The sequence below is a fragment of the Glarea lozoyensis genome, assembly GCF_000409485.1.
Source record: "Glarea lozoyensis ATCC 20868 chromosome Unknown GLAREA9, whole genome shotgun sequence".
NCBI lineage: Eukaryota > Fungi > Ascomycota > Leotiomycetes > Helotiales > Helotiaceae > Glarea > Glarea lozoyensis.
This window is the reverse complement of record NW_007361004.1, coordinates 1,326,518-1,342,244: the sequence shown is the minus strand read 5'-3', so window position 1 is coordinate 1,342,244 and position 15,727 is coordinate 1,326,518. Positions and strand designations below refer to the sequence as shown.

At 47.4% G+C, this 15,727-nt stretch overlaps 6 protein-coding genes across 6 annotated transcripts; 3 read left to right on the top strand and 3 right to left on the bottom strand.

Annotated features, from left to right (window-relative positions):
- Positions 1 to 86: 86 nt before the first annotated feature.
- GLAREA_08390 (uncharacterized protein) lies at positions 87 to 1,187 on the top strand (the record flags this gene model as incomplete). Its single annotated transcript, XM_008090435.1, has 1 exon — positions 87 to 1,187. One exon carries the CDS (start codon positions 87 to 89, stop codon positions 1,185 to 1,187), a length of 1,101 nt encoding a protein of 366 aa, XP_008088626.1.
- A 762-nt stretch (positions 1,188 to 1,949) lies between these two features.
- GLAREA_08389 (RING/U-box) lies at positions 1,950 to 3,360 on the bottom strand (the record flags this gene model as incomplete). The annotated part of the gene is made up of 2 exons (XM_008090434.1): positions 1,950 to 3,054; positions 3,122 to 3,360. The coding sequence occupies 2 exons, from the start codon at positions 3,358 to 3,360 to the stop codon at positions 1,950 to 1,952; spliced, it is 1,344 nt and encodes a 447-aa protein (XP_008088625.1).
- A 2,262-nt stretch (positions 3,361 to 5,622) lies between these two features.
- GLAREA_08388 (Cyclophilin-like protein) lies at positions 5,623 to 6,548 on the top strand (the record flags this gene model as incomplete). The annotated part of the gene is made up of 5 exons (XM_008090433.1): positions 5,623 to 5,660; positions 5,722 to 5,747; positions 5,852 to 5,997; positions 6,126 to 6,263; positions 6,348 to 6,548. 5 exons carry the CDS (start codon positions 5,623 to 5,625, stop codon positions 6,546 to 6,548), a joined length of 549 nt encoding a protein of 182 aa, XP_008088624.1.
- Positions 6,549 to 7,336: 788 nt separating this feature from the next.
- On the bottom strand, positions 7,337 to 9,502 carry GLAREA_08387 (uncharacterized protein; the record flags this gene model as incomplete). Its single annotated transcript, XM_008090432.1, has 2 exons — positions 7,337 to 8,874; positions 8,941 to 9,502. 2 exons carry the CDS (start codon positions 9,500 to 9,502, stop codon positions 7,337 to 7,339), a joined length of 2,100 nt encoding a protein of 699 aa, XP_008088623.1.
- An 883-nt stretch (positions 9,503 to 10,385) lies between these two features.
- GLAREA_08386 (uncharacterized protein) lies at positions 10,386 to 11,720 on the bottom strand (the record flags this gene model as incomplete). The annotated part of the gene is made up of 1 exon (XM_008090431.1): positions 10,386 to 11,720. The coding sequence occupies one exon, from the start codon at positions 11,718 to 11,720 to the stop codon at positions 10,386 to 10,388; it is 1,335 nt and encodes a 444-aa protein (XP_008088622.1).
- Positions 11,721 to 14,253: 2,533 nt separating this feature from the next.
- GLAREA_08385 (Metallo-hydrolase/oxidoreductase) lies at positions 14,254 to 15,261 on the top strand (the record flags this gene model as incomplete). Its single annotated transcript, XM_008090430.1, has 1 exon — positions 14,254 to 15,261. The coding sequence occupies one exon, from the start codon at positions 14,254 to 14,256 to the stop codon at positions 15,259 to 15,261; it is 1,008 nt and encodes a 335-aa protein (XP_008088621.1).
- Between the last annotated feature and the right edge of the window lie 466 nt (positions 15,262 to 15,727).

Genomic DNA, 15,727 nt, shown 5'->3' with positions numbered 1-15,727 from the left:
ATTTTAATCCTAGGATCTTCTACCTAGACTTGCCCCAAAACAACAACCTCTGCAGCATTTGATGCTATAAATTACAACCACTCGCCATGTCTTCAGTAGGACCTCAATTACCACCTCACCTTGCGAAACGAAAACGCGATGACGACGAACCTCCAAACTCACCTCCGCGCAAAGTCCAGGCTGCGACAGCACCAGAGAAACAGGTTCTAGGACCAGCGCTCCCACCGTCCGCAAATCCAGATGAAGTAGACATTGGAGATAGCTCAGAAGATGAATACGGGCTATCAAATCCTTCTGCGAAACTATCGGAAACATCCTCAGCGCCGAAAGTTGCTGGTCCAACTTTACCACCTTCAGTCGCGGGGCCTTCTCTACCTCCCACTTCCAACCCAGACGAAGTTACACTCGACAACGACAGCTCAGAAGACGACTACGGCCCATCAATCCCCAAGCCAACCTCCGCGCCTACCCACAAACCACCCCCCAAAAGAGTCCTAGGCCCCGCGCCCCCTCCCGCCTCCCTCTCCGAACTTCCCTCCCACCCCGCAAACGACTCCTCCTCAGACGACGATGACTACGGGCCCGCTCTCCCCCCCGCGCCTGGCTCCCGCGAAGAAGCACAATACCTTCACAACCTATCCCTCGAGCGCGAAGCCCTCGCCGCGTCTTCGTCCATGCCCAAAAAACCGCAAAGAGACGAATGGATGCTTCTCCCTCCTACCTCTAGCGACAACACTCGCGCCGACCCGACAAAACTAAAAAACCGCAAATTCGCATCCGGCAAAGGATCACGCGCTCCGACTGAAAAGGGTGGAGGGATAAGTACACTATGGACTGAAACGCCCGAGGAGAAGCGAAAGAGGTTGGAAGATGAAGTGTTAGGTCGTACAGAAGTAACGCTCAACTCTACATCCAAGACCAAGAGTAAAGGGAAAGGAGAGAGCGCGGAGGATAGAGCGACGGCTCAGCGGATCGCGGCGTATAATGCTAAGAATAGGGGCGAGAGTCTACTAGAGAGACGAAAGAGGGAGGGGGGTCAGAAGGAGGAAGAGGATGATCCGAGTCAGAGGGGTTTTGATCGGGAGAAGGATATGGCGTTAGGGGGCTTGGGGCGGATGGAGAAGAGGGATATGGTGCGGAAGGCGGGGGAGTTTGGGGAGAGGTTTCAAAAAGGGAGCTTTTTGTGATGGAATGGTGATGGAGTGGGACTAACTAAGAGAGGAGATATTGAGTTGTGGATTTTGGTTGGAGATGAGTTTAAGTACTCTATAGAATATATACAAGAAACACATACACGCTATCTACAATCAAACCCATCCTAACCTACTCACTTGAAGATTCAAAAACACATTTACCATTGACACATCCTGTCATGTTAATAGCTATCTTTCCACATTATATTTCGCACATCACTGTAAGCTAGGACATCCCAATATCCAACCTGCTCTCTTCTTTAAATAAAACTATTTTGAGGCGATTGGCAGGAAACCTCTGAAGTTTCTATCAATCTGAACACTCTCTCTTCACACTCTTCACTTACAGGAACCCTCACATTTCCTTTCTACCTACGAGCCCGCGACCGATTCTACATTCATAATTACTATATATGTGTTTCGAGAAAGGGTAGAGACTGGTGCTAGATGGGGCAGAAGACCAAGATATAATCCAGTGTCTGAACATGTGACATCCTTGCCGCTACTTATATTCATTCCATTCAAGAACATATATAACCACTTTAGAAGCGCAGCCTTATAAACGTGAGAGCATCAGGGGTATCACCAAAAGCCAGAAGCATACTCCCCTTACAATCTCACATATCAAACTCAGAAACACAGATATCATCTCGCAACTCCATCCCCTTCATTCATAATTTGTAAAAAAGCTAGATAAATAGCTAATAAAAAGCACGCCGCAAAAAAATACACAGATATCATTTCGTATTAATCATCTCAACGCACCACCCCCGCCTCCAACTGCGAAGGCGTCGCCGTCTCAGGAGCAGCTTCCACCGGTGTCGCAGCCGCGGGACGATTCCTTCTAAATGGGTTCCATCTTCTCGATGCCGTAGCGTTATCCCCCGTTCCAACTTCCGGCTGTACATTCGCCTGTGCTCTCCTCGCTCTCCTAGCATTGCGCGATTGATCCCCCGTAGTTTCCTGCATAATTCCAAAGCGGCCTCCGATAGCGCCAAAGCGTGGGTGTCCTCGAATGCCAGTCCACGCTGAAGGAGGTTGTTGTACCATGTTTGCCTGTTCTGTTCTCCGTCTATTAGAACGACCAGAACGCTCAGGCTCGGCTGCTTCGCCTTCAGGTCGGGGCTTGGGAGTGTAGTAATCTGCTTTGCAGAGTGGACAGCATGCCCGACGGCTAGTCAACCATGGATCTAAACAACCAGCATGGAATGCGTGACCACATGTTAAGCCACGGATATCATCGTCGTCCTCCAGGGTATCAATACAAATCGCACACGAATCTCCAGGGTTAGTGAGGAGTTCCGGTGGTACAGCTGTGTGAATATGGTCATCCTCGTCGTCATCATCTAATTCACTGACCGCTGTAGGCTGTTTATCAACAGTGCTTGCGGTAGTCTTGACCTGCTCCAAATTGTTTTGCTCTTCGACAGTGGTTACGGCATTATCCTTCTCGACAGCCTTCACATCCATACTCTTGCGGTCCGTGGTAATTATGGCAGGTGTTGGCTCGATTTCGGACGAAGCGGTAGCAGGTCGGGTATTTACAGAGTGCTTAGTATCGACAGGTGAAGAAGGAACAACGCCGTCAACATCTCGTAAACTTCCAGGTCGACTTGATGGCGCATTGACACCTCCGCTCGTAGATAGACCCTCTCTGGCCCTTGCCGCGACCCAATTCTTATACTTTGTCAATGGAAATCGATCATTAACCTCATCCATCGTCATCAATTTCTTTTCCCTCCGTCTGCGATGCGGTCGGGTTGGCATATTCTCGAGATTGATCGGATCACCGTCTTCTCCGTTTCGTAAAGCCCGATTTCTCGCATTATAGCGAAAGCAGTATTTGACACCGACGATAATCCTTCAGCTCCAGTCAGCAAACGGACAGTCTCGGAGGTGGCAAACTATGATGGACGATTACTACTGACCATAAATTCGTAAATACAACACCAAAACCTAATGCTACAAAGAAGAGTAATGGCGAACTGGTCGGTCCTCCACCGCCAGAGCTCGTCATGGTTGGTGTGGGAGCGGGAACCGTCGTCGAGACGGTCTGCGACTGCGCTGCAGTTGGACTGGGTGTGGTTTGGGTACCGCCCAGATTTCTCGCGCTCAAATCTCGTTGTAGGACATGAAGCACCTCGACCATAAGTTCATTGACGACCATCTTGCCGGTGACACTCTGTGATGGGCGTGAACGGGCTCGTACGTACGACGGTTGTGTCGATTTCGGTTCGCGGCGTAGCGAAAGGAAGGATAATTGCACGAGACGACTCTCCTCCTCGCAGACGGTTGCGGCTTCAACTTCCTAAAGCGACCGAAAACCTCCTCACGATACTTGATGGGCCAGTGTCGTCGACGACATCCGGTTGCGTTGGGTGGTGCTTTTCACTCGTGGCCGCCGTCGGAATTGGGGAGTGCACGACAAAGGAGAGCTTGTTTCGTGTCGAGCGGAAGGAGGTTGCGCGAGGATGTGGCGGGTGTGGGCGAGTGGTGATGGAGATACAGGGCGTTTTAGGGCGGGTCTAGCTGGAAGGTGAGCCCGAAAGGAAGCAGCAGCAGAGTAAGAGCGCAGTTCGTGCAGCGAAAGCGAGGGCGAGGACAGTCAAATGCGAAGCCGTGGATGATGAAAACTCCGGATGGCTTCTTTAATTGTTCTTGTAGGAATGGAGATGGTAGAACAAGACGACACAGAGGATGACGCTGTTACGGTTGATGTTTGGTGTGAATGGAATTGGGTGGAGGCGTAGATAAATGGCGTGGTACCAAGTATCAGAACTGGGCACAATAACAGAGTCAAGAAAGACGATTATTCCAGTTATTCCAATTTGCAGAGTGAATAATGCTCGTGATACGATTGTTGACGGCGATGGAATTGAATGTCACAGCATGGGAAACGGTTCGAGGACATTCAGATTGGAGAGGGTGGTTGACAGTCAATACCAACCCCGTCATGAATCCCCATGAATCCGTCGTAGCCGTCCACCAAGTCCGAAAAGGTTCGGATTTCTGGCCGACCAAGACCACCACCAAGACCTCCTCACTTATCACATCGCACCTATCGCCTAGCTGAGAGGAGGCAACTTGCTCGACAAAGGCTGCCCAGAGCGGTCACGCCAGGATCGCATGCAGCTGTCAAATGTCCAAAGAGGTCGACTGATGTTCGTGTGATCAAAACAAAGCCAGGCTGATTACACGCCTTCTTACTCGCTCTCTCTCCTCTCTCCAAGCACCCAAGCCACGCAGCAAACGTTGCTGGTGGTGCAGAAGATTCACTGCCTTGGCGGAGGCCAGACCTGATCTTGGATTCTGATCCAGATACGGATGTACTGGGGATGTGGAGTGGAGCGGTCATTGATTCTACGCGAGCTTGCTTATCGCATTTTTGAGGCGAGCTATTCAATAGACTAAGCAGGAATCTTACCATATATTATTGCAGTTCTATGTGGCATTTCAGATGAATCCTTCATTTCAATTATTCAATATGTTTGGGGAACCATGGTATGAATAATAACTCTCTCCACCGCAGATGTAACCGCAATTTGGTACTGTACATCGTACTTCCGGCTCATCTGGATCCAACCACCCGCCTGCCATCTTCACGACAAACCACCAACTTTTAATAATGGATCTGCGATAAAGTCCTCTTTTCATCCTACTGCAGGAACATATGATGTGGAGAAATCCCAGTTGATTCCAAATTTACGCGAGGGCAAAGAAGCTAAAGAACGTTCTTATGGCTGCACTGAAAATGGAAGGTGTTGACTTATTACTGCGGCTTCCTTTGTTGACACCCATGGATGGGAAGGTAAGCAGTTCGGCTTGAGTAAGCACTTACTATTTGCGAAAGACAGCCCAATATTCTGTCTGTCAGAAATCTTGATTTAAGGAGGCTGAGTATCAAGCCTTGCATATCCGTCAGTTCTACCAAATCTTGCCAAAATATCCATCCAGAGATGAATATTGTGGTTGGGTGTGTGTGGCGGGGAAGGCTCGGCTTTGAAAGGTCGAAAGTTGATTTCTTGATCGAAAGAAACACAACTTTACGCTTTTTCCTGCCACATTCAAAGCCACGTCGTTTATGTTTCTCAGAACAAATCTACAAACACGAGGTGCCGTGTATTGTAGTCCGACATCCCCAAATCTCAAAATGGTCCCACTTGTACACCCGTTCGTCAAATCCACGCTAACCGTCGATCCCCCATCGCCAATCTCAAACCCTCAAACTGCAGCGCACATGCCCAAGCCGACACTTAACCGCACCTCATCACCGCAATAATTCCATTTCCCCCTCCTATTCGTCACGGCACTCGTATCCATTGTACCATACCTCCGCAACTCGTAATATCACAAAATAGCTTCTACTCGGATCAACATCGTTCCGCAGTCACATTTTATAACAAGAAAATAATCTTTCGGGTCCCAAGCCATGCCTCCCACACAACTTCCCGCCTCGGGAAATCCCCTGTACGTGCCGTGACTTTACACAAATCCATCACGAGACTAGCTGCTAACACAGCACATGTAGTGTATTCTTTGACATTACACTAGGAGGTCAGTCATTTTCTATCCATCTTTGTACCACCAACCAATTTCTTATCACGTGTTACCTACTCGAACAACACAGGCTGTGAAAGTAAGTTACTGAATAGGAACAGGCGAACCACTAGGTCGTGTTAAGTTCGAACTGTTCGCCGATGTAGTCCCCCGAACAGCAGAGAACTTCCGGCAGTTCTGTACGGGTGAGAGTAAGAATCATCTAGGACGGCCGCAGGGGTATAAGGGGAGTAAATTCCATCGGATTGTAAGTTTTATATATCCTGCTAAAATCTTCAAATTTCGCCCGTGAGCCTTTTTTTTGGGGCTGGGATCGGGGATGGAGTGGTATGGCTAAACGAATGTGATAAGGGAATAGTACTGATGTGGTTTTAGATCAAAGATTTCATGTGTCAAGGCGGCGACTTCATAAATGGCGACGGAACAGGCTCGACATGTATCTACGGCATGAAGCAATTCGAGGATGAAAACTTTGTCATTAAACATACTGAGCCAGGTTTACTTTCCATGGCCGTAAGTCCTTCAATATCCCCCATCACTCCCTCTCCCATTCATCACTCCCTCCTCCATCTCCCCATGCTAACATCCCATCACCAGAACGCCGGCCCCAACGGCAACGGTTCTCAATTCTTCATCACCACAGCCCCGACCCCATTTCTAGACGGCAAACACGTGGTTTTCGGCAAGGTGGTCGAGGGGATGGATGTGGTGCGCAAGATGGAGAATACGAAGACGGGGTATCGAGGAAAGGATGTGCCGAATTTGGATGTGGTTATTGCGGGGTGTGGTGAGATGTAGGGGAGTGAGTGTGAGGGGGGAGAGTGTGAGAGGGGATCTACTAAGGATTTGATAGAACGACGTGTGGTAAAATTCGACGTGTTTCAAATCTTCCCAAAGCAAAAATATTTACACAAGAATTCATACACATCCATCCATAGCCTAGAAGAAGTGAGTTACAAAGAACCGGTCTTGAAAGTTCAACATGAGAAAGGAACAATCTGCTCTTTACACGAAATACATGAGAAGTAAGCACCCAGGTGGGCCAGGTCACAAAATGACCATCTTGGAACAACAGAAATTTTTCCGAAAGTAAATCCACAAAACGCAGACCAGTAGTAGGCGGGTTTCCAATTCAAGGACTTGCATCCTCCTCAAGACATCAGGGGCGATATGTTTACGAACAACAGTCCAAGTTCTATAGGGGTCAACTTCTCCTCCCAGCACCTATCACTTTAGGAATACATGTGCTATGTTGGCTGCATTCAATTTTCAAGATAGCTGATACATGGTAGAATTACTGTTTTAGAGAATGCGAATCTTGGAGAGGAAGGGTAGGGAAGTTAATAAGCCTTTGTGATTGATTGATTGCGAGTGTACTAATTATATCTTACTCCGCAAAAACGATAATAATGTAACGAGCAAGTAATTACACTCTAGTAGTAAAAGAAAGAAATACTTAAGTGACTTACCTAATTATAGATGTTTTCGATCTGCAAAAAAAGGCAATTCCACCAGGATAAGGTACTGCTACCAGCATCCTCCTGGAGCCGCTGCTATAACACTGCATTTCTAGCTTATAATTAGATTTATATAATGTCAATAACATAGTGCCTTAACCCTTCTGCGTCAACCAGCTTCTCAACATACTCAGAATCCTCAATTTGAGAATCAGCGATTTTTACTGCATTGTCAAATTCCAGCGTTTCATCCTGCCAGAAGAAACTGAATTTTCCAACCCTGTAATATTGACCAGTTCTTTGGCTCGTCGGCTTAACGATCAAACCACACAGTCGACTCCACGAGTCATACATAACAGGTACCACATACGTGTCAACTGACATACCTTCAAACAAGTGGAAGGAATCAAATTCAGCGTAAACCATAATTGCCTGCCCAGCTACTAGAACGGAATCACCACCTTTGCCGTATACGAACCGTGCATGAATAAGGTGTTTACAGGAGAGACGAAGATTTGCGCTCAGCGTCTCTCCAAATTGATCAGTAGTGGCGTGGGTGATGCTAATCTCTTGAACTTGGGCACAAAGGGTGACAGTCAGATAAGGTACATCATGGCAAAGGCTGATACGACCCCCTTTGGTGTCTATTGAAGCCCATGACCACGATGGGGCTGTATAAGGTAATATCCTTTGGCCGCCGCCTGAACTGTACACCGACCAACAAAGCTGGATTTCTAGGTCCTTCTTCCACATTCCAGCAATGTACTGGTCCTTCGTTGTCAATTGTATGAGCCGAGCAATACCTGATATTGCAATCAACATGTCTTTGCTATAGGTTAACTTCGCGGAAGAATAAGCTGACACTATTTGATGCCAGTTCTTTTCTGTCAGTGGTCTTTTCGCTATATGGAAGTACTGGGATAACTTCGGTGGCATTTCCTCAGGAAACGTCTCGCATAAGTCTTTTTCATGACACTCCCAGAAGAGCTGCGTCCTTGTGAAATGTAGAGTGCGACGGGCCAGAATACGCTCTTGCACTACCCAGCATCGTTTCGCTAATTGTGTGTCCCGAAGAGACATACGAATATTTTTCGGAACGCAGTCGTACAACTCCTCTTTATGGTTTGCGTTGACTCGCACCTGACATCTCCACAAGTTACCACGATTGAAGAAACATCCTGCGGCCCCATTAGGAGCATCAGATGCTGCAAGATTGAGGCTAGAACCACCATACACAGAGCTCATTAAGGAAGATTCTGCGGCCCAGTCATCGGGGTCGTCTTGTACAATGCACAAAGAATCGATCCATATGTACTGAAAGCCCAAGTATCTTGCCGCATTTATAGCTTCTCGAAACGTCTTTGGTAATGTGTCCAGTGCGATACGTTTCTGGAGCTCTGAAATCCTTTCCTTTGTCAAAGTTTCAAATGGCATAGATCCCCAGCAGTGACTCAGGGTAACATACTTAGGGAATCCTTGTATTTCCTCTGAGGCGCACAGTCTTATACATTCTTCTTGTATAGAAATAAGTCGTGTTGGTAGTCTCTGATTCTCAGATGGATTGCAATGCTTGTGAAATGCTAAACACCTGTCTAGCCAGACCTTTGCTATTGGTAAAGCATCTTGGGTGCTAATCGATGAGCTGTGTTGCGAGTCATATAGTGTAGCTATAAGACAATGTTAATGAGTTCCATGAGCTGATTATAAAACAGGTAGATGCAGTTATGACCAACCTTGACGATGCGTAGGAATTAAATTCACTACATATTGAACACAGAGTGGTTCTTTCTCATCCCAATCATCATACACTCGTAACACTCCGTCAAACCCCCCTAAAAATGGCAATATGAGGTTTATTGTCCAGAACTTTTCTCTCACTTTAGGGCTGAAACTGAATTTGTCCCCTGTTTTCAGCCAAACAAACCCTTTCAAAACTCTATCGTTACCGTCATCGCCATAATCGCCTTCCGCGACAAACCTACCAGTGTAGAGAGATGAGTAATACGGTACGATTTCGCTACTATCAAGCATGAACTGTGCACACAGCCCGCAACCAGCATCCGCAGATGCTTTGAGGGCACGCTCGTCAACGCAATGTGGAAGACGGCTTTCTGCAGCCATGGAAATTTCTTCCCAGTGGCTAAATATGTTTTGACAATTGAAACAGAGGTTCGAAAGAGGCCGCTCCATTCTATTCGGAAAGCTACAACAGCTGTCTTCTGTCTCATCAGTAGGCGCATCGATCATCTCAGCATTCTTCCTGCCTATCGCCCAGTGGATCTGTCCATTACCCATTTAGGTGATATTCTACGCCACGCACATGACCAGGCCGAATCTAGAGGCTGAGTAAAATTTAGCGAACTCGGACTTATGTAGTGGTCCTCTAATATAGACTAAGTACTCCGAAGATTAAAGAAACTCTATTAATCGTAATTAATAAGTATAGGGATATAGCCGAAACGGCGATTAGTAGCGTATTTAAAACGGCCGAGAGTATAATAGAATATAGCTATTTTCTTCTTAACAACTATTTTCCTTAGACAGAAATAGCTAAACAAGGGAGTATTTTAAGTACAAATTCGTAAACCCCGCTATGAAAAAGGTTGTAACTAGTATACTATATATTTGTCCCGTTACATAGTGCGTCTCTACACGCAGGGACAGACGTTACTCTACTCTACTCTACTTATTTCTTACACTATATAATTCTAGTAAGCTAATAACTACACTCTCGTCGCAGTCAAGCTCATTGGAACCCGATTTAAGTACATTAACAAAACATCACTCACGTCAAAAGAATATGTTAATTCAAATTTAACAAATTTTATAATATTCCACCCCACCAGGAGGTTTTAATATCTATATATGTACTGTGATGCCTCTTTTAAATTTTCCCAATCCTGCAATGCAATGCCGCTTGTAACGATCGTACTCAAGTGGGGTATCTTTGCCAAACAAAAACAAACTCCTCATAACCCGTTCGGCACGCTCAATCGATAAAACAAGAAGAGAAGAAAAGTAGGCACAAAAATCTCAAACGCCTCTCGTTATCCATGCAAGTGTTCACCAAACCGCGGGGTATCATCTATCTAAAGTCCCCCTCAAACTCCAAAAGCGCAAAAAGTATAAGTCATGGGAAAATATGCAAAGAAGAAAAGAGAAATTGTATTCAAGGGGTTTAGGCGTTGGCCCGACGGAATCTCCCAGCAGGTCTAGCAGCGGCAGAAGGCGCTGCATTGGCAGGGTTCATCGTGAATGGAATGACTGAAGGACGGCCAGTTGGAGCACCAGTGGGTTGAACGACGGTGAGGAGTGTCGATGGTGGTGGAGAAGCGCGTCCAGGACCGCCGGTGACGTAGACGCCTCCTGTTGGAACAGATGGAGCTGCAGATGGGACACCTGGTGGCCCTTTTGGAACTGGCGCACCAGCAATCGAAGAAGCGGCCGGGGCAGCACCATCGCGGGTCACGTAGACCGTAGAAACTGGTACTTGGGTGACGGTTACGGTAACGGGCCCATTAGCAGGAACGGGTACGGTGACTGGACCTTGGACAGGTGGCTGCACTGCTGAGGATTGAGGCAATCCAGTTGGTTGTGGAGCAGCGCTCGATGCACCTCCTTGGTTGGGAACTGCAGGCTTTGCTCCATCAAATGGTGCAGGGCTGGTTGAGGCTTCGCTGGTAGGGTTTGCGAGGAAGAGATTCTTCATCTGCTTAGGAATCGCTCGGTTGAGGATGTCATTTGCAGCTGCACCAGTATCCGAGGCAGGTTGCGATGTCATGCTAATGTCCATGCAAGCAGTATAGAGCTCATTGTTGGCTTGTTTTCCTGAGTCCCCACCCATGAGAGCGTAATCCCAGACCCAGTATAGAGTGTAATCACCGCTGGTTCCTGCGTCTTCTGGAAGTTGAACATCTGTCTGGCAAGGAACCTCCGACTTGACACCAGATTTATTAGATCGGCCTACCGAAATAGGTTCGGAAGGATTCATCTGGTAGCACTGGCCGTCATCGTAGTATCTTGTTGCGATAAGCTTTCCTTTCTTGTCTCCACCGGTGCCGTCGATGTTCCATTTCTTGTGGATTGCGTTGAATGTGAAAGAGTCGGAAGGTGTCTTGGTGCCATAAACATAAACGGTGCCGTTTCCGAAAGGTCGTGGACCGGTAGGCTTAGTGACGTGACCGTTCTCCAAATACTGTAAGGCGATAAAGTCTTTAGGTGCGGCTTCGAGCTTTGCGTAGGTTCCTTGACTTCCCGACTTTTGGGTGTCCTTGCACATTGGAGCGCTATCGGGGATTGTTGGCCCTGTAAGTCTGTAGACCAATGCATCGTCATTGAACCCGGGACTTCCTCTTGCTTTGAAACCTCGTTGGTATCCTGGTGGTCCTACGAAGCTGCCGCTCGGGGAAATGCGGCGTAACGATTCCATCCAAGTGTGTGCGTCGACGGTGTGCGAAGAGCTGAGCAGCGTCAAGACTGCAAGAGCAGCTTTCGAAGTGAAAGAGACTCTCATGTTGAATCGAATTGGTGTTGTAACTGTGTTGGCGTTGTATGATGCTTTGTCCAGAAAGCAAAGTTGTGTAATGGCTTGAGTCGTGTAGATCGCGAAAAGCTTTGGGGCAAAGTAGTTTGTGTGAAGCGGATATGGTATGAAGAAGTTGGAAGGGAAATTAAAAGTAATAAGTATCCGTTAACGAGAACAATGAATCAGGCCTGCTGAACAGAGAATAAGAAAAGACAATGGTATTGTGTTAGCGAGCCATGCCAATCTGGAAGAACAATGGAATAATCTCGAAAGAGAGAAAGGACGGTGACAATAACAATGACAAAGAAATTTGGTGAACAAAGAGACGTTATGAATGAAAAGCTCTGAATGAAAGACAACACTAAGCGCGACCAGAGGAAAATTAGGACACCTTCGACCCAGCATTGAAACAATCGACCTCCACCCAGAGTCTTCAAGAAACATTTGGACCTGGCCGGCATACTTGCTGTCGACTCACCAAAACTTTTGGTGATGAAGACGACAAGAGCCTCGACGTCCTATCACCAAGTCTTAGCGAGATTTTGGCCGTTTCGAGTTCCTTTGGTCTGGGGTGCAGTGGGGATCCCAGGGGTCAGCACGCGACGCGAATTAAGGTGTGCTTGGCGGACACCTCTGTCAACCTCAAACCCTAACGAATCAAAGCTCCGAGATCGACGAAGATGAGAATCAGACGAGATGCAGCCGCCGCCGCACGACCACCGCGAGAAATACACACGCTGCGAAGAGATGAGGCTCCACGTCCACCCAGAGTTCCCAATGGACATGCATGATTCGGATCGACTGGCTCAGAAGTGTGAAGAGAAGCGCGAAAAGCAAACATACGCGGCCAGCGAATGGCTTCGGGTCCAGGAATAGGCTCGAAGCGCCATTAGAACAGCTCTAGACTCTCTTCCACACCTCGCGACCGCGACCACAGTGCTGGGAATGTTTTTGAGTTCGTGCTCTGGTCGTGGCAGAAGAAGGAGAGCCCGTTATTCATCTGCCATGGGTGCAAGCTCGGGGGATGCGCCCTGTGAATACGCAAGCAGCTTGGGCATGGAGAGAATGGCCTGTATCAGATCACTCTCCTGTGTCCAGCCCACCCGCGTACTAGATCACAATCCAATCTTCTGCCAGAGCCAGATGTCATGGTGATTGTGCTTGCCCGATCTCAAACGTTGTTGTAGGTTGGCACCGTTCGTGGTCACCTCAAGCGGGGTTCGACGTCCACAGCTCGAGTTGTGCATTGCAGACGCATTATTCTTCTCGATATTCCCCGAAGCGGTCGCATCCAATATCTTGGGAGGCGAAGAAGCGGTTCAGACCGACTGGACTGTCAACTAGGATGGGCGATTGCCGATGGTGGAGGAGAAGTCTATGCTTCCATGGCGGGATGTCCCAGAGGTGTTTCGAGTTTGGAGGGCTCGCAACGTATCGGCAAAGAGGTGGAAGCTAAGGTGCATTTCCGTGAATAAACATCCGCCCTATCTCCCTCTGGCCAGTGTCTGTTCGCCCCAAAGTCAAAGGGCAAAGGAGAATTTCATTGTTTCGATCAGCGTTATGGATTGATGGAGAATGGAGCGAAGCAGAAACAAGACTAGCTCTAGTCCGATAGGATATGCGCTAGTATGGATGTCACGTGCCGCTGACCTGTTTCTATTTCGAACTTCATTTGGACTTCACTATATCCGATCTTCGTCAACATACAAGTTCAAACTTCGGATGACCTTTGATATTCCGATTTTCCCGGTCAGGTATCAATACTCATTAAACGAAATATTAATTTTGTGGCACCGTTATACCTTGCCATCCCAACGGCCATTTCGGGGCCCCCATCTACGTGCCACAAACTGCTGTAAGCAAACCTTATATCTGTTGGTGTTCCATCTCAATGTCACGATTTCCACTCCATTGGAAAGTTGTCGCCTTACACTGGACGAAACGAATTCTATCAATGGTTGTCCTTTGAGTCCTGCTTGTGTCTGCTCATATCCCCCCTTGATACGTGTGCACAGTGCGTTGTGTAGTCCTGCCCAGTGGGCCGGTACCGACGTGTCGGCGGTAGTGGGATGACCTCCAGATCATACTACCGTCCTTCTCACACCTTTGAGGGGAAATTATTGGTCCTTTATTTTCTTCTTTTAGGCTAGTGACCCAAATATCAGCCGGACTTTTATATTTATGGTCGGTCAGTATATTTATACACAATTTATGGGCAATTAGCTGGCTTGAATCGATTTAGATTCTTGCACATAATGTCAATACCTCTTAAGAATTAAAGAGGTCTGAAAATTTGCAGAGCTATATGACCACTTGCAAGTTGCGATCTATCCAGTCTTGAGTATATTAATGGATAATATAAAGTTTCAGCTTGTCTTAGCTTTCAGGCAGACTTTTAATTTTAATTTCTGTCAGAAGTCGTCTTCTTGTGATAATCAGAATACTATTCCTGCTACTTTCATTCGGTAGTGAGCACTTCTGCGGGTCTAGAGCTAACAATTGCAGTCAGGTCTATCAGAAAATGGCCAGGTCATTGCCAAAAACTAGTTTCATCTCCAAACGTATCAACCCATCGACCTTCCTCATAATCGAAGATGATTCATACGGCGAACAGCCATACATTTACGTGAAGTTATATCCCAATCATATTTTCGTTACCGATACTGGTTGCAACAGTCCACGGTCCTCGAAGCCTAGTCTCACCTCATTACGCGAGTACATCGAGACAATTCCTCTCCCAGATTACGACAACAAACCACTCAACTCGCCTGGTCCAACACAGAAACAATACGTGATCATCTGCACTCACTGTCACTACGATCACATCCTCGGCATCCCCCAATTCCTCTCCGCAACACCACCACCTCTCATCATCGCCTCTAAAGCCGGCCAAAATTTCATCACCCACAACCTTCCCTCCCACTCTCTCTGCAAATACATTCCCATCCCGACACCAAAATACACTGTCACAAACTGGGTCGACTACCTCTCCACCCTTTCAATCCCCGGTCTCATCCAACCCTTCCGAGTCATCTTCCTCCACACCCCAGGCCACACCCCGGACTCCCTCTCTTACTACGACATAGACACCCAAACCCTCTATACCGGCGACCTCTTCTACACCCGGCACCCCACCCCGCCTACCCCATCCATCGCCGTCCCACCCGCTACAGGCGCTATAATCTTCCCGGTGGACGGAAACTTCATCACTTACATGTCGACCCTCGACCTCCTCCTCTCTTTCATCCGGCACCGCAACAGAATCCTCAAATCTCAAGCAGAGCTTACGCCCCCCCCTGTTCTGCGCGTGAAATCTTGCTGCAGCCATCTTACATACAATGTCGATGCCGAGACGATTGTAGAGGGGGTGAAAGGCTTGTTTGAACGGATCATTAGGGGAGAGGTGCCGAGTAGTGGGAAGGAGGTTCGGAGGGGCGTAGTTATGGAGCTTTGGGTGGAGGAGGGAGGAGTGTTTAGTGTGTTGGCGCCGAGCAAGTTGGTTGATGAGGCTAGGGAACATTTTAAATGATAGCGTACATGTATAGCCAGCGAATGTTATCTAAATGTCAATAAAGTCTCTGATGACATTTAGCTTTCCACGGTGTAATCACCAGGTCGCCCATCCCTTAGTTGACTAGTTTAATTATTCATTTAGCTAATTCCTGAATATCATCGTGAACCTGTGTGCAGAACCTTCAAGTCCAAGTACTATCATTCAAATTAATCAGATACTTATTTTACTGTTTCAAAAGACGATTTGCCTCTTTCTACCTATATCTCTAACTCTAAGCTGAAATACTCTATAATATCTAGAACAAAGTATAATAGGCTTGAACGAAGAACGATTTTTATCTACTTTTGATGTTGCACTATTCGCTTAAACTTCTTCTGGTTAGGGGTTTGGTGCAGATGACAATAGTTGTTAGTGAGTAAAGCACTATATGTCTTTTGAACTACCCCCGGCGGTATCGTACTGGTAATAATCTTTATGATGG